The sequence below is a fragment of the Geotrypetes seraphini genome, chromosome 16 (genome assembly GCF_902459505.1).
Source record: "Geotrypetes seraphini chromosome 16, aGeoSer1.1, whole genome shotgun sequence".
Taxonomy (NCBI): Eukaryota; Metazoa; Chordata; class Amphibia; order Gymnophiona; family Dermophiidae; genus Geotrypetes; species Geotrypetes seraphini.
In genome coordinates this window covers 21,541,215-21,566,230 of record NC_047099.1, presented here as the reverse complement: position 1 = coordinate 21,566,230, position 25,016 = coordinate 21,541,215, and the positions used below count along the sequence as shown (strand labels likewise).

Genomic DNA, 25,016 nt, shown 5'->3' with positions numbered 1-25,016 from the left:
CAGGAAAGCATCAATTCATATCGAGATAATATTAAAAAACAAAAACAGAAAAAAGCGCATCGAGATGCCAATGACTATAGTTCCAACAGGGTATACAAATGGATGTATGCTATTCCACAGAAAACTGATGACAGATCTTCAGATCATACTTCAGACACTCTATCAAGTACTTCCAGTAGCTCTGGTTCAGCTACTAATTATTCGGATCAACAACAACAAAAAAACTACCAAAGAGGCAGGGGAAAAGGAAGACCCAGAGGCAGAAGCAGAGGACGCAGGAACATGCGCAACAATTATTAATGAATATCTCAGAAAAGTTAACATCAACTGTCATTAATATTTCTAAACGAAGATTAACTCAAGAAGAAGGAAACGTTCTGTCTAGAGGGTTATCATTTGTTCCTTCGGCCCCCCCTTGATTACTTTCAATTTCAAGTGGATTTAGAAAGATTTATAAGATCTTTATCTTTGAAAAAGTTTTTTTGGGATAAAGAATCCCAGTATGATAGATCAATAGTGAAACAGAAATCTAATTGGAACCCTCCTGGTCCCTTGGATCCTCTTATTTATTCCTTCAAACAACTGGTGTTGCAAGATGTTGCGAAATTACGCTATAAAAAAATTGAAAATTATAATCTTTCTAAAGAAGAACACAATGCCCTACTTAATTTACAACAAGATCAATCAATTGTAATCAGTAGAGCTGATAAAGGCGGAGGCACAGTCATTTGGAATATGACTGATTATCAGGAAGAATTAAATAAACAACTGTCTGATAATACAACTTATACTATTCTGGATATGGACCCCACTTTACAGCTGAAAGCTCAGATTTTGAGGTTAACGCAGGAAGGTTTCGATGACGGATATGTCACAAAACGTGAATTCCAGTTTTTAAATAAATCTCATAGTACCATTCCATGGATATATCTTCTTCCAAAAGTACATAAAAGATTAGTTAAACCTCCTGGAAGACCTATCATCTCTTCAATAGATTCCATTCTTGAGCCTCTTTCCACCTATATTGACTACTTCCTAAAACCTTTAGTATGTGAAAGTAGTTCATATGTTAAGGATACCAGTCAGTTTCTGTTGTGGTTACAAACGATAGAGCTAGGAGATAAACCAACACTGTTGGTGACATTAGACATAGTGTCTGTTTATACTTCACTTCCTCAAGATAAATGCTTAAGTATTGTTCACGAGGCATTACAATCTAGATGCCGTCCTCACCAAAGTCCCACGGCATTTATTATGGCACTATTAGATCTTACATTGACAAAAAATTTTTTTTACAGATGGTAAAAGGCTATGCCTACAAATTAAGGGGGTAGCTATGGGTGCCACATGTGCTCCATCAATTGCGTGCCTGTATATGAAACAGTACGAGGAAACATATTTGACAACTCATCAATGGAGTCAATATATTGTGGGGTGGAAAAGATATATAGACGATATCTTTATGATATGGCAAGGCTCCAATGATCAACTAAGTGAGTTTATAAAATGGTTGGCTACGAATGATAATTGTATTCAGTTTACCAGTAACCAATCTCTCACAGGTATTAATTTTTTAGATACGTGGGTCAGCATTAATGGGAACCATCTTGAATCTAAACTATATATTAAGCCTACTGACACCTGCAGTTTGCTACACTATGACAGTTGTCACCCTATTCCGCTTAAAAACAGCCTACCGCTAGCTCAGTTTTTACGCTTTAGGCGTATTTGTTCCCACACTGCTGATTTCAAATCTTCAGCAAATAAGTTCGCTAGTAATCTGAGGCATAAAGGGTATCAAAAAAAGACTCTGAAGCAATCTTACCGTAGGGCTAAATATAACCACCAGGAATGGTTGTTAGGCTCCGCGGGTGGGGATAGTCCCTATAATACACATATAGAAAATTTTGGTGGGGACTCAGAGCAAATTGAAGACTTCCAGACTTTTGTACTAAAATATAATGTACAATCAGAACAGATTTCAAAGATTATTCGTAATCACTGGAGAATTGTTCAAAATAATATTTGTTTTGAAAATTCAAAATTGCGATTGACGTACTCTAGATCTCGTAATTTAAAAGAATATCTGAGTATAAAACCTGAACTTTCTCTACTAGATAACAGTAAAAAGAAAGGATTTCACTCGAGTTGTGGTAAATGTCAAATCTGCCCCCTCACTATATCCGGGGCTGTGTTTGTAAATCCCTTTAATCATCGACAATATGATTTACGGCATGTTACCACATGTAAGTCAGACTTTGTGGTTTATCTGATTGAATGTCCATGCCATAAAATTTATATTGGTAAAACTACTAGACAATTCAATATTCGCATGGTGGAGCATAAATCGTGTTTAAAACTTAAGAGAAAAGAAGCTCCGCTGGTAGCTCATTGTTTAGAATTTAATCACTCTTTTGTGGATTTACGATGTATGATTATAGACAGAATAGAGGCATCAATAAGGGGAGGGGATAGGGGGGAAAAGTTGCTGCGATCTGAGCAGAAATGGATTGATCGTTTGCACTGTAAACAACCATATGGTCTGAATGTTGCCATAAACTGGCAAGTGTTTTTTTGATGAAGTAGGATTTGGTTTTCCTTTTTTATAGAATGTTGGGTCGGTTGGTATGTCTGTTGCGGGATATGATTGATTGAGCTGTATAAGTACAGTGGTGCCTCACACAACGAACTTAATTCGTTCCAGGAGCAAATTTGTTATGCGAAAAGTTCGTTTTCCCATAACAATACATGTTAAAAAAAATTATTCGTTCTACAGCATAAAATATGCTAAGATGACATAAAAAAAGATAAATTTGTCAAAATGGTGAAAATGGTGGTCTTGCTGAGGCCAAACTCTTTGACAAGGTCACACTGTTTTACCCCAAATTCACTCCTTCTAATTATTTCCCGTTTCATTTCAACAGAAATCACCTTCCTGCTTTTTTTAGAAGCCATGATATATAAAAAATATTGAGTTTATCTTAAAAGGACGACTGTATACAGTGAGAGAGGGCAGTTAAGCACAGTGACTAACGACTGCCTGCAGTGCCTGCGCGGAAGGATGCAATACATCGGCAGCTCGGGCGACTTCGTTGTGTGAAACGAAGTTCGTTGTGTGAAACGAAGTTCGTTGTGTGAAACGAAGTTCGTTGTGTGAAACGAAGTTCGTTGTGTGAATCAAGACATGAAGTTCGTTGTGTGCAGAGTTCGTTGTGCGAGGCGTTCGTTATGCGAGGCACCACTGTATATATGGCTTTGCTTTTCTGAATGTGTCAAATTCAGTAGATTTGTTTTAGGTTACTCTCTGTTTAAATGGGCTCCGTTGTTTATAGAATAAATTGCCCCGCTGAGCTCTGGCGATACCGGATATGATGTCAGACGCTCTCATATATTTTGAATTGAGCTTGGGCGGACATTTAAGCCGGCGATAAAATCGAGAGGCAATATCCCTAGAGGTCTTTTTGCATTTCGCATTCAGAGGTCCAGGTTGTTCCTGGTGTGTGTGTCCTCATGATTCCATCAGCACCTAGAGGTAACTTACTAAGTGCTTCTATGCCTTATTAATGGTTTTAGATCTAAGATACTGTGTTTCTTGCGGCATGCTGCAATATAGGAGTTAAAGAGCAGCTTTTTGTCTTGTACTAATTTTTGTGCCAAGATATGGTAGGTCTAATGTGAATTGTTTCCTAATAAATTTCTGGTCTTAAATTTTAGGGCCCGTAGCTTCGCCATAGTGCGTTCGTATTTGAGTGCAAGCTTAAAAATTTTTTTAGGTTTTAAATAGTATTTTTTGTCTTCTTTTAGTATGAATGCTGGTGGTTTCCTGACGAAGCTCTTAGAGAACTATATAAGAGCGAAACGGAGATCTTCCGTCGTAGTTTGTGAAGCTATGCTATGAAGCTAAGTACCCTATTTTCATGAAGTTAATGTTCTTCATAAAGTTTAGTCTTGAAAGGGATACATTGGTTATTACTTAAAGGAAGACCGAAGACCAGCGCTTGAAACTGGTTTATAAGAAATAAGAAATAAAAAGTTAAACTGACTGATAAGAATTTAATATATTTAAAAATCTAAACATAAAAAAACCTGAGGAAAGAACTTAGAAAAAGAGAACAAATAAGATCAATGATAGCTCACGATTGGGTTATTAGTCCGAAATATACATCGGACTTTTAGCCTGTGAGCACTTGAGATCGGTTGTAGTTCTCTATGGATATATGAACTTGTACTTTAGCCATAAGTTCAAGTAAGTCTTGTGTGTTACACCAAGAAGAAACATAAAGAAAGACATGGAGGAAGATTAATACAAAATAGAGTCATTAATACCTCTAGAAGTTTGTTACACATTACCTGATTTCCCTTAGAATTTGTTTCACCTAGCAATTCACATAAATATAAAATTCCCATTTTCCTATGCTACACATCGATTTCCTGGTCTTTTGTTAATTATAAGAACATAAGAATTGCCGCTGTTGGGTCAGACCAGGGGGGTCCATCGTGCCCAGCAGTCTGCTCTATGCGGCGGCCCTTGGCCAAAGACCAGCGCCCTAACTGAGACTAGCCCTACCTGCATACGTTCTGGTTCAGCAGGAACTTGTCTAACTTTGTCTTGAATCCCTGGAGGGTGTTTTCCCCTATGACAGCCTCCAGAAGAGCGTTCCAGTTTTCTACCACTCTCTGAGTGAAGAAGAACTTCCTTACCTTTGTATGGAATCTATCCCCTTTCAATTTTAGAGAGTGCCCTCTCGTTCTCCCTACTTTGGAGAGGGTGAACAACCTGTCCTTATCTACTAAGTCTATTCCCTTCAGTACCTTGAATGTTTCGATCATGTCCCCTCTCAATCTCCTCTGTTCGAGGGAGAAGAGGCCCAGTTTCTCTAATCTTTCACTGTACGGCAGCTCCTCTAACCCCTTAACCATCTTAGTCGCTCTTCTCTGGACCCTTTCGAGTAGTACCGTGTCTTTCTTCATGTTTGGCGACCAGTGCTGTACGCAGTATTCCAGGTGAGGGTGCACCATGGCCCGCTACAGCGGCATGATAACCTTCTCCGATCTGTTTGTGATCCCCTTCTTTATCATTCCTAGCATTTTGTTTGCCCTTTTCATCACTGCTTCACATTGCACGGATAGCTTCATCGACTTGTTGATCAGAACTCCCAAGTCCCTTTCCTGGGAGGTCTCTCCAAGTACCGCCCTGGACATCCTGTTTTTGTGCATGAGATTTTTGTTACTGACACGCATCACTTTACACTTGTTCACATTGAACCTCATCTGCCATGTAGATGCCCATTCCTCGAGCCTGCTTATGTCACTTTGCAGATCTTCACAATCCTCCTACGTCTTCACTACTCTGAATGACTTCATATTGTCTGCAAATTTTATCACTTCGCTCGTCGACCTATGTCCAGATCATTTATAAAGATGTTGAAGATCACGGGTCCAAGCACCAAGCCCTGCAGCACCGCACTGGTGACGCTCTTCCAGTCCGAGTATTGTCCATTTACCCCCACTTTCTGTTTCCTATACTCCAGCCAGTTTTTAATCCACGTGAGTACTTCACCCTCGATTCCATGGCTCGCAATTTTCCAAAGTAGTCGTTCATGCGGAACCTTGTCGAACGCCTTCTGAAAGTCAAGATATACAATGTCAACCGGGTTGCCCTTGTCTATCTGCCTGTTTATTCCCTCAAAGAAGTGCAGCAGGTTTGTTAAACAAGATCTTCCTTTGCTGAAACCGTGCTAGCTGGTCCTCAGCAGACCATGTCCATCAAGGCGATCAATGATGCGGTCCATTATTAGCGCCTCTACCATCTTTCCCGATACCGAGGTCAGACTTACCAGTCTGTAGTTTCCTGGGTCTCTCCTCGAACCTTTTTTGAAGATCGGCGAAACATTCGCCACCTTCCAGTCCTCCGGAATCTTTCCCGTTTTAATTGACAGATTGGCTATTAGTTGAAGCAGTTCAGCTATGGTCCTTTTCGGTTCCTTGATGATCCTTGAATGGATGCCATCTGGTTCCGGGGATTTATAACTCTTAAGCCTATCGATCTGCCTGTATACCTCTTCTAGACTGACCATAGACCCTGTCAGTTTTCTGTTTTTGCTTCCAGCATATAGCCTGATGGGTTACGGTATGCTATGTATATCCTCTTTAGTAAATACAGATGCAAAAAACATTTTCAGTCTGTCAGCGATTGCTTTGTCCTCCTTTAGCGCTTCCTTTATTCCTTGGTCATCCAACAGTCCCACCATTTTCTCTGCGGGTCATTTCCCTTTAATATATCGAAAGAAGGGAAACCCATATGTGAGAATATGCAGCCTGCTTGTCCTGGGATAAAGCAGTTACTTACTGTAACAGCGGGCAGATATTCTCACAACTCACCCACCTCCCCGGGTTGGCTTCTTAGCTGGCTTATCTTAATTGAGGGACCGCGCACCTACGTTGGGCGGGAAGGCACTCACACATGTGTTGGGCGGGCTATCGCAAACTTTCTAAAGACTTAAAGTGCCAATGCACTTTTGAAGTGGCCTGTACTGGGGCTCCGTCGGTGACATCGCCCATAAGTGAGAATATCTGCCTGCTGCCCCTGGATAACACCTGTTACAGTAAATTCCTGTGGTATCTTTCCTGCCCTGATAGTTGCTGGGGGGTCACAGCAAGTGTTGGGCAGGAGGGAATGGGATCCCTCCTGCCATAATCGTTGCGGGGGGTTGGGGTTGGGTGGGGAATAGTTACACGATTCTCTAACTGGCATTTATGACAGGCACTGGTTAGAGAATCATGGTTTTAAGTGAAAAAGTGGTCCCTCCCACGTCTAAAAAATCTTGTTTTGGGCATTTGGAACTTAGGTGTTTGGTTTTTTTTTTTTGAGAATAGCGCTTAAAGGTAAACGTAGTGGCGGTCTGGGCCATTAAACTCCTGAACGTACAGGTAGGCCATTCACAAAAAAAAAAACACATTTTGGGTGTTTTTTTCAAGAATGGACATTTCCCTGCTACTTACTTTGGGTGCCTAGGGCCTTAGATCAAAAGGGGACTTAGATGTTTTTTATGATTATGCCCCTCCACATGCTCATATGACTGCTGTAGCTTTTGCTGGAAATAATTGCTTACAAGCAGAAGACTGGTTTCAAACAGACTGGAAAAAGTCTTGGATGAAGCTCTCTGATTGCAGGCAGGAGGGCCTTATAAACAAGAGTTAATAAAGTCAAGTGAAGAGAGAGTTGGACACTGGGTTGATGGAAGAGGAGATAACCTTACTGATGGAAATCATGGAAGAGAACTAGGTTTGACTGAATCAAAGAAATAACTGAATAAGCAGATGCAGGATCCTCACTATTGATACCCATGGACCATCCTGAGTTGTTGTTTTTTTTTTTTTTTTTTGTAAGACTGGAAGAGCTATTAGCCATCCAGGATCTAGACAGAAGCTCTGTGAAGAGAGTGGAATAATATTTTCTGGATGGTACCAGAAAATGATCTACTGGGGAAAGTTATGAAAAAATTAGATCCTCATTAATATGACTGATTTTTAGCAATTGTGCTTGAGGCTTTCTATTATATTTGTCTTTGGTTCCTGAGACTTTGAGGACTATATACTGTATGGAAGCAGAAGGACTATTCCAACTCTTGACAATCCCACTAGTTTGATTCCAACCTGTAAAAGAGAATGGTCCATTTTTCCTATTCATGATATTTTTGGATGCCAACTGCAAAGATGTCACAGATCTCAAGACTAGATCTGAAGAATCAGAGTCTGAGTTTATACCGTGAACTGAGATCCAGAGAAGCAAGCATGGAACTGTTACCTGATTCCAGAAATGGTGAATCTATTGACCTGACAGTATAGAGTGAGGAGGAAAAGTAAGCAACAGTGGCGAAAGTTGACTTAAATTGCCTAATAGCCTTTCATTGGTCCTGATTTGGTTACTATTTTCAGCGATTTCAGCTACAGTCCATGACACTAACAGATCAACACAACAAAATCCAAATAGCACCAAAAGGTTCCACAAAGGAAATGAAGCAGCAAAACAACAAATGATTGTGGAACAGAAGATCGGATATACAAGTTCATAGTTTAATAAACGTGCAAATAACTTAAAAACAATAATCTTAAAATTAATCCACAAAGGGTGTATACAAACACAAGTGACCCACAGAATAGAAAACAAATAATGTATACAATAAAAATGACCCAACACGGGTGGTGTTTCAGCAAAATAAAAATGCCTTCCTCAGGGGTCTTATAGGGTCCTCGGCTGTATACAATATTTGGTTTCTATCCTGTGGGTCACTTGTAATTGTATATACCCTTTGTGGATTGTTTTTAAGATTGTTTTAAGTTATTTGCATGCTTATCAAATGTATCAGTTTGTAATTTTGTGCCACAATTTTTTTGTTGTTTTGCTAACAGATCAACCACAAGTTAAAAGAATCCTAACACTGTTGCAAGTTTAAAAACCAAGATCTCCCCTTAAACACTCCCCTCTCCGCACATACATACATGATATTTTTAATAATTTACCTGTCAAAAAAAACATCTTCCTCTTTGCTTGTGACTGTTCTCAGATATGCCGGATCCTGGTAGACCAGGTGGCTGCAAGCAAGTTCTTTGGGTTTTATGCAGTACCACTTTTCGCCAGTACCAGGATCTGTGAACTCACACACTGCCCCATTCAACATATACATGTTACATTCTGTGATCTCTTGCTTCCCCTTGTTCTGGAAAAATCCCAAAAAGTAGACTTTGTCTGGCCTGGTTTCCCTGAGTCTCTTGAGGATCTGGACAGCCTCACTGGAATGTATGAGCCGAATAGAGACCTCCACATCTCCAGACCACAGCAGCAGGAAGGTGATAGTGTATGTCCCGTTCTGGTGGTCCTTCACAGACCCCGTCACACCAGCTTTCAATTTGGGAGAATGAAGTTTGGCCTGGAAGAAATCTCCTCCGTAACTCTTTGGTCTATTCAGGTGATCTCTCGCAATTAACAGCAGCTCCAAGGTCTCTCCAACTGAATAGTTGACCCTGGGATTCAGGATCTGATATTCACACGTCTGAGGACTTGTGGATGAGTTAAAACTTGGTATCCCTCGGGGTTCTGGCCATGCTATCAGCTCCTTCAGCATCTTCACTTCCTCAGAGTCCTGCCAAACAGTTGTTGTGGATGGGAGCTGAGTGGTGGAAAAGATACTTTCTACGATAATTTTTCTAGGAGGACTAAAAATTTTCCCACTTCTTTGAAAAATGATCTAGAAGGAACACAATGAAAATACAGGTTAAGGTTGGAAGGGAAAAGCCCCACGTGCTCTTATTCTAGCCCATGCATTTTGAGGGCAATTCTTTAGAAATTGCTTGTACTTTAGTGTCAAATATGGTATAGCTCATAGAATACCAGCATGGAATATAATACATCAAAGGGCTTTGATTGTACCACATAAAGGCGGTATAGAAAGAATCTAATGAATAAATCAATCAATATGTGCATACATGCTAACATTCCACTTTAGTCCTTTTCTATAACTGCATGTATATCTCTAATAGTGTGTCATTGCAAGGTAAACATACGCAAGGGCAAAATCTGGGCAGAGCATTGGTGAGCACACATTTATGCATGAAATATATAGAAAACTATAAGTGCATTTCATCTGCATTTTAAGTGTGAGCACTCTATGGCGGTGTAAGCATTCCTGCTTAAGTGCATATGAGTATATCTAGCCAGTTATGCCCAGTCCTTGAGGTACACCTAGCCAGTGATGTTTTTAGGATTACCCCAATGAATTTACATGAGATTTGCATGTGTTGGAGCTCCATCATAGGTCAATCAATCGGATGCATATTCATTGGGGGTAATCCTGAAAACCTGACTGGCTAGGTGTGCCCTGAGAACGCTGGAGAAGTTAAAAAGGTGTGTGCGGTGGGGGAGATAGGGAAGAGGGTGGGGGAGGGGGGTACCACTGCCCCGGGCCCTGTTCACCCTTACTAGGCTACTGCATCCACCATCGATAATAGGCAGGAAAGTAGAGCAGATAGCATTTGTAAAGATACATGGAAACCCCCACATAAATTACAAAAAGCACCGGAAATATGCATTATGGGCTTAATTTTCAACTAAAAAAAGGCATATTATTTAAACATATGGACAGTGAAGGTGACTGTAATCACATTTATCCTAATTACACAGACATAAAGCCCAGCTTGCTGCACCTTTTTCCTTGCATTGCATTGTTAAACATATTCTCAACATCCGTGCCTGAAACGACCAGGTCCCAATGTGTAGTAACCTCGTTCTGCTGGCCTGACTACAGATGCATCTGGGGACACCTCTTTAGAAAGAAAACACACACACAAATGCACATGCAAATAGGCAAACAGATGTGACCGTTTATTTAGAACAACAATACATATTTATAGTCCCCCCTTTGTACATGCCCAGTCACAAGCTAATAATGGGTGTAGCTTATAAGGAAAGATAAGTTTCATTTCTCACTCATGTAAACAGGGAGGGGGGAGGGAAATTCTACAGCCAGTAGTCATAGTTACAGATAACAAAAAGAGAATGTTTTTGTGTGATTTCTTGCATAGCAAAATAAACTTATAAAGAATATACCCTTACAATCCCCCCTTACGTCATGAAGATGATGTCATAAGCGAACGGTAGGAGCGTGGAGGGAAAGGTACTCTGCTAAGGTATCTGAGATCATATATATATATAAAACATTGGAAAAGAAATATAAATAATAAATAATTCCTTCACATATGCAAACCACCAAGAGCAGCAATATAAACATGGGGGCAGAGCTGCCGGGAAGGTTGGGGGGTCTGTGGGAGGGTACAGTGGGGGTCTGTGGGAGGGCTGCAGTAGAGCGATGAACAGCAGAGTTGACTGTACCATTTAATCACAGAAACCAGGCAAGGCAGGCAACCAAGAGTGAAAGAGTCAGTCAGCAGGGAGGCCACGCCAGGTTCGGAGAGGAACATGAGCCAGTTTGGTGATGTGGTCAACATCAAGGGCAAGGCAGTATTTAGAGAGGTGGAACTTGCCACAGATGCCATCTTCCGCAGCCAGCAAGTAATCTAGAGACAGGCGATTCTGGGACATGGCAGTATGCATTGTCAGAGTGTAAGAAAGTCAAGAACAGGCTGCAAGCAAAGTATGCAGGTGAGCATGTAGATTGGGGGCCGACAACCCCAGAAGCCATCATTGGCCCACGTAGCAGGTCCATAAGCAGCAATGATCCATTCAGCAAGCCAGTTGTCACCCCATTTTTCCAATCTGTATGGGGTGGAGAGTGCTAACCGCTTTTGGCGATCCTAGTGTCGAACACAGGGGCTCCCAGGCATTCGACGTTGGCCAGCAGTAGCAGGAAGGAGCTGGGACGGATCCAAGTATACATGTACCAGTCCGGTGAGCAGGCAGCCAAGGGTAAGCAAACAGGCCACAGAGCCAATATCAACCATCAGGAGCTGGCCATCAGGCGTCTATGGAGCAGGAGCTGAAAAGGAGGTCCTGGTAAAGTGAAGATGTAATAATGGAAGTCCGCAAGGCCCACAGTAGAAGTCGTGGGGCTGACGTGAAAGAGAGGTTCTGTGAAGGCAGGGCTAGCATATCCAGCTGTGTTCATGGCCACTATTCTCCTATACCGGTCTCACCGCAGACAAAACAATTGCTGACATTAAGAGTCTGGTCTATAGAGTCAGCAAACTGTCCTAGTTGTGATAGAAAAAACAAAATCTACTTTCATATGTGCAGAAAAACGGGGGAAACATAACAGGACAGGCACCTCCAAGAGTGAAGGTGTCTTCATAGGGACATTGCTTGCAAGGCATTAAGCTATAGAACACATTTGAGATAATAATGCTGCCAATCGAGGAACAGTATGAGGGGCAGTACCATGACCGTAAGCATCATCACATGACATGCATGCATCAAAATACAAAGGCACTGGGCGAGGAGGGTAATGAGGGGGCCCTCAGCACCTGCTAAAGGCACTAGGTGGGGGTTGCAATAGACCTCAAGCTGCCATTTACACTCAAATACTTGTAAACAATTCCTGTCCAAGAAATTAAAAGGTTAGGATGTGGTGTTGCAGGGGTATCAGTCTCTTGAAACTGGTAAGGTGCATACTCGGAGAGAAAGGTGTCTGCACAGACAGGGAGGGACACACCAGCTTGAAAGGAATTCAGGTATCATATTATAAGGGCTTAGACAAAAAAGGATAAATTCAAAGGAATATGTATCCAGCAGCTGAAGTCCAGGGAGGTGAGTCAAAGGAGGACATTTACTTGGTATAAGTACGGAAATGAGAGACAATAGGTAGATACACAATGTTCATAAGAGGACAGGGTGATAAGTTGGTAATGGTTGCGCAGAACTAGTAAACAATTCAAGAGAGACCACAAGGATATACTCAGTGTAGGGCACAAAAAACCCATTATGCAAGAAATGTGTGAATTGAACAGATCCAGTGGGCACCATGGAATAAACACTATATAGAACCTTTGTCTTAATAAGATAACCCCTAACTAAGCAGCACTCAGGCCATGAAAACAAGAACTAAAAAAGATATTGTGCAAAGGAGATAGGAAAAAACAAAAATGCAAAAATAGGGATTAAAAAACCCTCCAAAAATGGCCAATGGTATATCTTCCGGGGTACCCCACAAACCAAACAGACAGACAACACAGAGATTATATGGCACAAAAAAACATAGAGCTCCAGTAGGCCTTAAACTTGCTTTCATCCGTCAAGGAGTCAGGGCTGAACTTAAATTTGCAAATAAACACAATTATACAAAAGAAGAAGAAAAACAGCATCATAGAACCAGGCATATTTGTGTGCACACATGAGCAAAGTAAATTTCCTGAGAACACAGTCATAAGAGATAATGCAATCAGGGACACAACTGGCTTCAATCTACAGAAATAGGCAGATCTTACTAGGTAAAGCAAGATTACAGTGTCCAGGGTTAGGTACAGAGATAGTATGAAGTATTGCAGTGTCAATGCTAAGAGGAAAAAGAAACATTTTAAATCTTAAAGTGCAACGTAATTTCAAGGTTACTTGAAGCACAACTTGTTCTTCCTGTCTTTAGTTTCAGTTCAGCAAAAGATTTGTGCCAAAACTGATCCAAGATATGTATACCAACTGCCTGCTAAGAGAAAGAAGAAGAAACACTTCACATCATCATCATAAGGAAACACATACCCACTGTTAAGAAAAAAGAAAAGTGATAGGGGAAACGCCCCTTGCCAGATACCAGCGGTAAATCAGTTGCCAACAAGCTGCATCTCCCAGACCTGTAAAACACTACAATGCTTAACAGATTAAAGTAGTAAATTGCACTTTCCACCAGAACATATGAGTTAGTGTCAATTCATAATTGCTTTATACAGTTCCTACCCAAAAGAGTTTATCTAAACAAAAATAACTTGGAACTTTACTAACACCTGCCTATTCCAACTAGAATGTCCCTTATAAGAAGGACAAAATACATGCACATACTTTCAAACACATGACACATCCCTGTTTATCAATGTACATTATCCTGTCTGCAACATCACCAAATCCACATTAGCCACAAAGCAAACCTCTAACCCAAATTTTTTTTTTTTCCTTTTTCCATCTCCACCATCTCCCCTGGTTCTCAACAGCACCAATTTCTCTTTCACTGTTTCTTGTCTTGTAAAAGTTTCCAAGTTAAAAATTCGATTAAATTCCAAATACTAAGCCTTTGACTGTGGTGTTTTTTATATATATATATTAAGGCAATAGTGTTCATTTTTCCTGTCACATCAAAATCTAATCTAAATAAAAACATACATTATGGTGCACAGTATTTCTGCCACCTTAAAGTGGTGCTAGCAAAAGTCACACACCCACAGCTTTATAAAAGAATTCTAATGTCTCCTACAGCCAAAAGATATCCTGAAACTATTAATTCATAAATTGTTTATGTAGATCAGAAAACTAATAGCATAAGGGGGGCATATAATACTGTCCTTCTGTCTAAAGTCTGAGCAAATGTTTCTTTCTTAGCAAAAGTTTCTTATCTAAATGAGAAGCAGAATCGCTCAGCTAGAACAGAACACAAAGAGAAAATGACCTTGTAGTTTTTTCTTAGCAGATTGAAAACTGTTTCTGTTTTCAGCACAAGCACAAGCAGGAATAGAAAAACTTACTTACAAGGAATATATGTGAAGGAATATCTTTTTGCTAGGCACAACACAAACAAACAAAAAAATTGACAATCTCCTAAGCACTGGTAAAAATGATTGAATTCAAGTTTCAACTCTAGTCACGAGGAAATGTTTTCTCTCCCCCTGACTGGTTCAGCTCGGTTCAACTCTATGTAAGGCACCGTCTCAAATTATTTTCTCCTAACATCCCCTCTCCCCCGAGGGATTTACAGGGAGGAGATAAATAGTTTAAGGGGTCTCATGGGCAGATTTTTTTTATCTCTTTGCAATTCCCTTTGGTTGTTTGTTGGTTTTTTTTGTTAGAGGAAACATTTCTAGCTTGCATTCAACAGAAATCTGTTGCTTCATTTATCTCTGGCCATGCCCTTCACAGGACAATGGAAACACAAATAAGGACTCCCTCTCGCTTCGTGCCCTGGCACGTCTCACAGAAGAAACTCAATCCAGAGCTTGACTCAACCCTATTTTTTCCTCTTATATATATATATATACAGTATATATACAAATGTACACTGTCTAGTGCAAAACACAGCGTGGCAATACACAAATCTTACTTACTTTACCTTATACACAAGACACCGTAATATACAATGCAATAGAAAGAAAAAGAACATGCAAGAAAATTATCCCAGAACAGCAGAATAGGTGAGTCTGTACAGATTTAAATTAGTTTGATCAGTCCTTCCCAAAAGGACAGGTAATTAGTTAAATCAGTCCTTCCCAAAAGGATAAGATATCTGTGGGGTTGCCAAAACCACCACTATGGTCAAAAACCTCAAGAGACTTGCCAAAAGCCTCAATAATCAAATAAGGGCTTGGAAGAGGGCAGAGACCAGTGAGCACTAGAAAACAGATACTCACTTAGAGTCACGGCACCATCTCCATCTCGGACAGAGCCCCCAGCTGAAATGACCAGGTCCCGATGTGTAGTAGCCTTGTTCTGCTGGCCTGACTACAGATGCATCTGGGGACACCTCTTTAGAAAGAAAACACACACAGACACACAAATGCACATGCAAATAGGCAAACAGATGTGACCGTTTATTTAGAACAACAATACATATTTATAGTCCCCCCTTTGTACATGCCCAGTCACAAGCTAATAATGGGTGTAGCTTATAAGGAAAGATAAGTTTCATTTCTCACTCATGTAAACAGGGAGGGGGGAGGGAAATTCTACAGCCAGTAGTCATAGTTACAGATAACAAAAAGAGAATGTTTTTGTGTGATTTCTTGCATAGCAAAATAAACTTATAAAGAATATACCCTTACAGTGCCTACCTCTAACTTTTCAATGGTTTCCACTGCTGTTTGAATCAGTAAATCCACAGGAATGGAGACATTTGCAACTGGTTTAACACAGGAATGGGGAAAAGACCTTTCACCACCCTGCGGGAATGGGGACAAGACCTTTTACCGCCCTGTGGTAAAAAAAAAAATTGCGTCCGTGTCAGACTCGACATCCTCTCCCCAGCTCCTCTTGTGCCTATTTTACCTTCAGGAGCCAGCCATGCCATGATGAAGACAGAAGGAACCTAAAACCAAAGCCTGAGACCAATGTGATTTGAAGAATAAAATTACCAGACAACAAAAGGAAAAAAATAAATTTATTTTATATTTTGTGATTAAATATTTCAGATTTGAAATATGTATTCTGCTAGAGCTGTTATTAGACATAACTGGGGACCGCAAAGTCCAGGCTGTGCTTCTTTAGCGTCCAGCTGGCTTAGAGCTCATTCTCTGACCAGGGGGCAGTTGCTCTAGTTGCACTCCCCTAACATTATTCTTGCCATGTGTGACTAAAGTATTCTGTTAGTTTGATTTTTCTATGTAGCATTCTGTAGTAATTTGATTTGTTCAGTTTTCACAATAGTGAAGGGGATATTTGTGAAAGGGAGGGGATTTGGGTTTTGTTGAGCTTTGCTCTGTTTTATTTGTGTTTATAAAATGACAATTGTCATAGGAGAAACTTCTGCTCACACACATACGACTGCAGGGCAGCACAGGCATGCTTTGCGAGCATCAGTTTCTTTTCTAAAGTGCCGCGTAGGTAAGGGGGAGGGAGGGAGAGAGATAGATAGATTTTGCCAGAGGGAGGGAAGGGGCCGCGCGTGCGATCGATGACTGTGTGCCTTCCCTCCCTTAAGTTTCTCTACACTGCGAAGGTAAGGGGGAGGGAAATTCTCGGGCCGCTGAAGGGCGGTTAGGTGGCAAGAGCGAAGGGTGAATGTTGTGGGGACAGGGCGGTGAAGGGGATGGCAGGGACGGGGCTGTGAAGGGGATGGTGGGGACGGGGCAGTGACGGGGACAGATTTTTTCCCCATGTCATTCTCTAATATGACCTTTACAATCCAATTTAGAAAAGTGGAGGGGCATAATCGAAAGGGACGTCTAAGTCCATTTACGTCCATCTTACAAGTCGTCCAAAGTAAAAAACAGCTTAAGACACATTTTCGAAAGATACAGTCCAACTTTTTTTTCATTTCAAAAATCGTCTAATTATATGTCCTGCCGATCTGATCATACAAGTCACTAAATCGTCCATCTTTATACCACATTTCCGTCCAACTTTCCGTCCAAGTCCAAAACGCCTAGAACAAGCTCTGTTGGACATGGGAGGGGTCTGCAAAGTGATGGACTGCAACCCAGACATGCCACCTAAATAGTGGGGTACCTTACAGGGCACTGCTGTGAACTTCACAAAAAGGGTGCCATGTCTTCTCCTCCCTACAGCTCCCTCATAAGTTACGGTGAGCCCCCCAAACCACATTCAGAATCCCCTAGACCCACTTATCTACCACCCCAATAGCCCTTTTTAACTGGCATATAAGTGGAGCCACTTATATGCCAGTAAAAAAGGGTTTTGGGGGTGTATAGGGCAGTGCACGTTTCAGTATCAATGCAGTGATTACAGGGGCTTATGGGCATGGGTCCTCCTCTCTATGGGTCCCTAACCCACCCCCAAGACAACTTAAGCTGCCTCTGTGCTGGACGGCTAGGTTTTCCTATGCCAGGCGGCCAGGTGATGATGGTCTGGAGGCAGAATTTTAAAGTTATGATTAAAATTTTTATGGGGGTGTGGGGGTGTTGGTGATCACTGAGGTAGTGTGTGGGGATCTGTTTTATGTGTTTGCAGTTCTTATCTGGTCACTTTAGGTGGGTTTTTGTGACTTAGACCATGTTTTACAATCAAAGAAGAAATATCCAGTACTCCTCTGCGTTCCCACGTCATGAGCGTGATCAGCCTACAACGCCCGAGGGAGTAATCGGGGGCCTCCACATTGTGGAACAAGGATCCTGGCGAGGCCTAGTAGCTCCGCAGAATCCTAGTCTTGGCGCGAGCATAAAGGTGGTGGAACACAGCTTGCCTGGTGTCTCCCATAAATTGCACACCAAAATGGCCTGGTTTGTCCAAATATTATACTTTTATTGAACATCAATGAAAGTTCCAAACAAAAAGGTCAAAATTTGGCATCAATACAAAAACCAAACGTTCCAGTTTTCTCTGCTGCTTCTTTCCTCATACACGCCAATTCTAATCCCAGCACCGGCTGTGCTTTCAGAGATAAGTTCAAAACAATAATAACACAAATACATTTCATCCTATATGCCACCTTCAAGGTAAGATAGAACAGTTCATGCCTCTGGTAATAGTTTAGGATATAAGGCTTTTAACAGTATTGGCACTAATTATGTTTGTGGTAACCTTGAACAGCAATTCCCCTTAGTAGGAGCAGAGAGGCCGGTTCTCCTACAGGTGTTGCCACTCTTTCCAATCATATAAGATCAAGGTAAATTCTGTAGCTCCCAGCACAGGTTCAAAACAGTGTACAAAAATACTTTCAAAACACAAAACTCCAAAAAGGAAAAACCCTTCACAAAGGAAAAGAAAATTCAGGCTTTCCCAAACCTACTCCCATTCCATGGGGTGCTCTTTCACATGAGACATAACATTGTTCTCCAGCCAGTCCATATCACAAACCTCAGACTGTACTTCAGGATTTTCCATTTCCCAATCCTTGTGAGAACCTTTCTGTGCTGGCCATAAGTTAGCTGCTCCAGCTGACTTCCTTCTCAGCTTTTCCTCAGCTTCCAGTCCCAGCTGCCTCTCCTCTCCTTCTGACAAGGGAAGCTCAGAAAAAGGGAGATTCGGCCAGCAACCACGCCCCCTAACAGCAGAGTCAACTAAATTCTTAAAGAGCCCTGTCCTTCTAGTTCCTGCTTGAGCTCTGTGAACTTTTAAAGGGGCAGGCTCACTCTTGACATTGTGCACAGGATTTCCACTATACGCAGGATGTTTCTTCCACTTAGTCACTGGAACTTTAGTGATACTTACAGGAGCTTTTCCCTTGGCTTTATTAGGCCTAGCCGGATCCCTGTCACAACGTCCATCCACTTAAGCAAGATGCACTTAATAGCCATCAGTCCAGTCCAGCGGAGCAAAGCTGCTGCTCCTGATCGACAAGGGTGAAAATGAGGAGATACACCAAACAGCAGGAGGGGAGAACGCTGCACAGTAATGTTCCAGGTACAATCAACGAAATGAAAAATAGAGTCCCAAAAAGATTGAACAGAAAGACAAGTCCAGAACATTTGTCCCAATGTAGCTTCAGGAGCGTTGCAACGAGACAAGAAGCAGAGGGACGAAGCCCTGCCAGATGGGCTCTCTTGGGAGAGATATACAGGTGGAGTACCAATTTATAGTGTTGTTCCCAAAATACAGTGTATTTACCAAATACAGGCAGCTGTTTAATCGCTTTCAATATCACATCATCAGGCAGAGCCACATTAAGGTCACAGGCCCAAGCATCATGTAAGCAGACAGAGTCAAGCAGGGGGGACTCATCTTTTAAGTGCCTATGGTGAAATTTCAAAGGCACAGTCAACTGTGAGCCAAAGGTAAAAGCAGTAGACAACAGCTCCTTACAGGTTGCAACGGGGTAAAGAGGAAATATAGTGATGGATCTGCATATAAGCAAAACCATCCGTAGGAGGCAGAGAATATTCTTCGCGCAATTGGGCAAAGGACTTAATCCGTCCCTCATCATCCACTAAATGAAACAGGTAGTGAATCCCCCACAAAGCTGGCCCCATCTACCCCAGGCTGAAAGTTCTCATTAAGGTGGAAAGGCAAAAAGGAGAAATAGTAGGACTTAGCAAATGAAATTTACAGACCCAGTGCCAGACCCGTTGCAGGGGGCCATATAACAGGTCACTAGAGAGAGGCCCCCATTTAGAGAATAGAGCAGAATGGAGAAAAGCACTAAAGTGAGTAGTAGTGAAACAGGAAAGTTCTAAGGAGGTATTAGTAGAAGTAGAGGTACCACAAAAAAGGTCATTAATATGACGCATTCTACAGCCAATCGTCAGGAAACAGAGATTTAACAATCCTAAACCCCCTTTATACCACGGGGAAGCCGCTCGCCGATACGGTGTACGGGCACGTTTGCCCACCCAAAGAAACCATTGCACCAGTCGTTCAAGCCTCTTTTCATCCTTTGGATACAGAAAAAGAGGAAGAACCTGGAATACGTATAACCCACGTGGAACAACAAGCATATTATAAAGACTCACCCAGCCCAATAGCAAAAGTGGAAGACCCTGCCACAACTCAAATTTACTCATATAACAATCTAAATTAAATTTTTTAATTTTAGAAAACCTCAGTGTGGATTGCCTAAGTCAGATAAACACCAAGCATTCAATACTTCAACCCGTGCATGAGCATAAATCTCAGTGCAGCACACCATCATAGGATCTTCCACGTGCAACATAATGTGAATAAGTGCAAACACACTAAAAATTAAATATAAATGAAAATGAAACCCAATCTCACTGTACAGCCCTGTAAATAATTAAGGCAATGTAAGGACTTATCTTGTGCTGAAAAGACGGCAGACGCCGCCACTTTTACAGCTTTTTTGCTATCTTCAATATGTTCATCCACCTGAATTTGAGAAGCAGCCTCGGTTCTATTGAACCGCTGCAAACATAAATTTCTCAAAAATAACTTGAAAAAAGACAGAGTTTTACGGCTATATAGGAAACAATGAACTGGGCAGCGGAATGGGACAGTTCAGCGTTGCATGTACAAGCGTAAAACTCCACACTGAGGTCTTAAAAAAAAAAACTTTAGAAAAACTTTAAAAATTTAATTTACATTGTTATATGAGTAGATCTGATGTGGAACCTTTTCTCCCAATCACCATATACCGAAGAACTAATATTGGGTTAGTTACTGATGACGTGGCAGAGAGTCCTTGGCGGAAAATGTGATGATTGTATGTTCTAGGTTTGCACTTAATATGTTTATGTTTTATGTATTAAGAAGGTGTCTGCTCATTTTACCTATTATTATTATTATTTGTTCAATTTATTTTGTATCACTATTGTTTTGGTAAAGTTTGCCTTTCTTATGAAATAGTAATAACAGTCTTTTAATGTTCAGGTTTCTCCAAGTCGTGTCCTATTGTTTCTGACGCACCAGGTGGGCGATAATACAGCCCCCAGCTAATATGCTTTTATTTTTCCCTAGTGTACCTTTCCTTTTTTGTTCTGCTTTTCTATATTAAATTGTATTTCACATTCCCTTTTCTACCTTATGTTATGAATATGATGAGCTAATTTTTAACCCCATTGTATTGTTTAAAGTTTGTATTGTATTGTTTCCCATCAAATGTATTTTAAATTGTTCATTGCTTAGAACTATGATTAAGCGATTAATCAAAAGAAACATTAAACTTGAAACTTGAAAACTATTCAAGATCAAATTGTGTTCTGACAGCTAATTTGTCAAAAGCCCCAAGTTACTGTTAAGATTTGTATAGAAATGAAACAAAACATAAAGGAAAGAAAGTTATACCTTTTTTATCGGACTAACAATGCATTTTTTATTAGCTTTCAAAGGTAACCTTCTTCAATTCTGAAGAAGGCGATATAAATAAACAAATTCCATCTGATAAAAATATTAAGTTCTCATATTGCAGGAAAAATATTGGTGAATGTCGGAAAAAACAAACATTTTATTGGCAAAAAAAAATGTTTTGTAAATATTTATAAATATTATGTTTCTAATAGAAACTTTCTCTCAAGAGCCTTTATGCCACTGCGCTTCAGACTTCTAACATTTTCAAAACAACCTCGTCTGGAATAGAAAGCTCAGTGTGCAAGGTCTGTACGACAGGAGCTGAGATGATGGGATCAAACCTGAGAGAAAAGAAACACTAGACTCACCCCAGCCAGAAGACAGAAGGTGAGAAGCAAAGTGAAACCCAGGCATTGTTTCTTGGAAGTCAGCCCCATGGCCGATGGTTAGTATCTCCTCTGGATTCTCTAGGACTTGGGGTCAGGGTTTCCCTTGCAACCTGCTGATACCTCTTCACAGCTCACCAAACCAACCGCTCCCAGAGAAAAGGCACCGATGCAAGTTGTTCAGGTATGCTGTTCATAAACCAACCACTCCCAGAGAACAGGCACCGATGCCAGTTGTTCAGGTATGCTGCTCATAAACCAACCTGCTAGATCACAAAGCTAAAGTCTTCCTGGTGTTTCCAAGGGGGAGGGGGCAATGGTGGGAGGTAAATATACCACAATACACACCTACAGCTACTTTAAATACTCCAATCTGAGGTGTGTCATTTGCATAAATAAAGTCTACTGCAGTCAATTTGTGAGCACACAGTGTTAGTCTAAGAAAGTCTCTGGAAACGTTGCAGCTGTTCAGGCTGACCTGGCTCCCTATGAAATCACTTCTGGGTTGCGGGACCAGGAAGTGACATCAGAGAGCAGCAGTGTGAGCAGCAGGTGAAGATTTTAAAGAGGGTGCGGGGCCAGCTTGAGTATGGCATGGAAGGAGTGTGGGACTACAGAGGAGGGCACGGGGGGCACCGCCTACCCTCACTAAGCCACTGGTTCCTGGCTAGCCCTCTTCAACAGTAGTAGCTTTTATACTCCTCTCAGTTTGGCTATCCCCACCCTTCTTGCACTAGCCAGAACCACTGGCTATCACTAACCCCACAGGAGGCTCTAAAGCAGGTCCTGGCAAGGCAGGCTTGACATATGGTGTGTTTCACAGGGTTACCAGACGTCCAGATTTCTCCGGACATGTCCTCCTTTTGAAGATGTCCGGGGGTCTGGACAGCTTTTCAAAACCCAGCACTTTGTCCGGGTTTTGAAAAGAAATCTTCGCGGATGCCTTCCTGCCCAATGAACAGGTAACGGGGGTGGGGCTGGGACGGGGCTGAGGGTGGAGCTCGGGTATAATGGGGAGGGGATGGGTAGAATTGGGCGAGCCTGGGCGCAGGTCTAGGGTATGGATTTTACCGACATAACATCTGGTTACCCTAGTGTTGCAAAAATTGCCAAGATAAACATCTGGGAAATCAGTGTCTACAGATGGTTTCACTGTTCACTGATAAATGTCACCACATGTCAAAAATACCCCACAGAAAAGCTGCTGTTTTACCAATGACAACAGTGATGACATCAATATGTCACTTGTGACAAACCCAAGCCCGTTTCGGGTTTTTTCTATGACAAACCCAAGTCCGGTCCTGGTTTTGCCAAAGGGATTAGGAAGAAATACAATATGCCCCTTTGTAAAAGGGCTGATCAGGTAGTGTCCCCGACTTTGGACTTAGCTGACTACTGCTCAGACCTGGAAGTAGAGTCAGACGAGTCAGAGTAGGAAAGGCTTAAACAGAAAAGCTACATACAGGTTAGACCTGTGCCCAAGTCTGCTAGGGGATTACTTCCTTTCCAGCAGTCTGTCCAGGCAAGGGTTAAGGCTGGAAAGGTTCCTACACTTAGGCAGATGGAACAAGCCTGTGTGTGGAAGGCCCCACCTCACCTAGGCTGAGTGGGAGTGTCCCTTCCCAGCTTAAAACGGGACAATTGAGAACACAGGGGGGAAGCAGCCTGGAGGCAAACAGGAGAGAATCATCCACTCTCTTCACACACCGAGGAGTCTGGAGACTGGCCAGTGTTGGACACAGAGGAGCTTACTGCTGACCCAGGGAGTGAGGAAGGAACCCCAGGAGAACCCGTGGAAACCCAGAAGAGTCTGGTAGGACCGGAGGTTGTGCCCATGGACATTGATGAGCAGTAAGGGGATTTGTGTATTGCCTGTGTCCACAGTAGTGAAGCTACCAGTTATGCCAGTGATATTTTGAAGGGGAGTTGTATGTCTTTCCCTTCTGGTAATGAACTTTAAGTTGCTGCTTGAAAGCTTTAGTTGTAAAGCAAGCAAACATTATGGCATTTTTTTTCTCTGCTAGCAGCCAAGCTGAGCCGAGTGTTCTTCCTCACAGCTGTGCATAATTGATTACTTGAACGGCACAGCAGGGAACTGTGCTGAGAGCCTGCACATTCCCAGAGCTGAGTGTACCTTTTGAATTCTGTGCTAAAGAAAAAAATTTGTTTTACAGAACTGCAGTATGTGAGAAGCCAAGTTAGGCTGTGGAAACCAGGTGACATGCTGGCCAGGTTTCTTGTTGCACAGTTTTGTTAAAGTTTGTTTTCTGTTCTGGTTTTTCATACCTTTGAAATGACACAGCTGCTGGAGCTGAAGCAGCTCAGTGAAAGTTACTAAACCCAACTGCCCTGGTGAAGAGGACTGTTTAGAGATTTGCTAACAAAGTCCAGAGGCAGTGGAACTCTATGTTAAAGTGGGACACACCCAAAAACCTGGACACTGGATTTTGGAAGTTGTGCCCTGTTTGAACAGCTTGTGCTTTGCCTCATAGTATTGAGTGCTTGTTTTTGAAGTCTGCTGAGCTGAATCATATTTCTTTTGTTCAATGCAACTGGTGACCATAATAAAACCTTTGATTGTTTATATTCTGCCTCAGCCTCTTGCCTTGCATGCCCTTATTAGGCTGTTTATAAGCCAAGCAAAGTCCTGAAGGGTTCCCTTGGTAGTAAGGGACACGCTGGGCCAGAGTATTGTGTCACGATCCCGGGGCTCGCAACGCAGTGCCAGAGCGCAGGTATGACATAAATGGTGTCAGAAGTGGGATCTGGCGCCCCCTTCAGGTGAAGTAGGGCAAAGCAAGGTGAAAATTTTTTTTTGAGTAATTCGCTTTGGTGGAATTTTTGCTATTGGAGGAAAGCGTGTTTGCTTGAAGCAAGTGTGAGCTGGGGATTGTTCAGTCTTCAGGACAGCACATCCGGATCCTGCAAAGGAGCAGCTGGGTCTACAGTGGAGGAGAGCACAGCAGCGCGACTCATCCAGGGGAGAAGCCAGTAGCCGGACGTCATCCAGAGTTCCAGAAGCCTCGGAAGAAGGGCGGTGCACCCTGTAAGGAGCACAAAGGTGAAGACTCACCTGCGCCGTGGTAAGCGCACTAGACAGAGGGTCTAGGAGGGTGGCACTGGGGGTCATTAAACAGTAAGGATACTGTACTTGGATTGGGTGTCTTGTTTTCCATTTATTTCAGGGCCAGAATGGAGTCATCCACGTTGGCAGCAGTGGCAGCGGAGCGTCACCGATAGTACAAGGACCTCAGGAAAATAATGGACGCTAACCAAGGTCTCTGGCAAGCTAGCCAGGAGGCGGCAGGGCGACATCACAAAGACTTTGTCCGGGTGATGGAAGCCCAGTCACAGGTGATGGGACAGCTGTTACAAGCCACATCAAGCACTCCAGCCTGTAATACGGTACCGGGGGTCTTGCCTGTACAGCCTATGGTGGGGCAGAACTCTTTAAATATGCTGAACCTTGGTAAAATCACTTCAAAAGACGCCCCAGATGATTTCCTGAGCTCTTTCGAAAGGATTGCAACAGCAGCAGGTTGGCCTGCAGACCAATGGGTGATGAGATT

General features: G+C 42.1%; 1 protein-coding gene across 2 annotated transcripts in view; it reads right to left on the bottom strand.

Annotated features, from left to right (window-relative positions):
* Positions 1 to 25,016, bottom strand: part of LOC117349552 (NXPE family member 3-like) — a 246,342-nt gene that overhangs the window by 64,652 nt on the left and 156,674 nt on the right. The window contains exons 1-2 of one of the 2 annotated variants that reach the window (XM_033923110.1): positions 21,430 to 21,645; positions 8,524 to 9,248 (exon numbers count right to left, since the gene is read on the bottom strand). The exons of the other annotated variant lie outside the window; for it this stretch is intronic. Of the exons in view, the coding sequence (XP_033779001.1) occupies positions 8,524 to 9,248; positions 21,430 to 21,498 (794 nt within the window). The 5' untranslated portion in view covers positions 21,499 to 21,645. Of the gene's footprint in view, positions 1 to 8,523; positions 9,249 to 21,429; positions 21,646 to 25,016 lie in introns of those variants that run through there. 2 annotated transcript variants of the gene reach the window in all.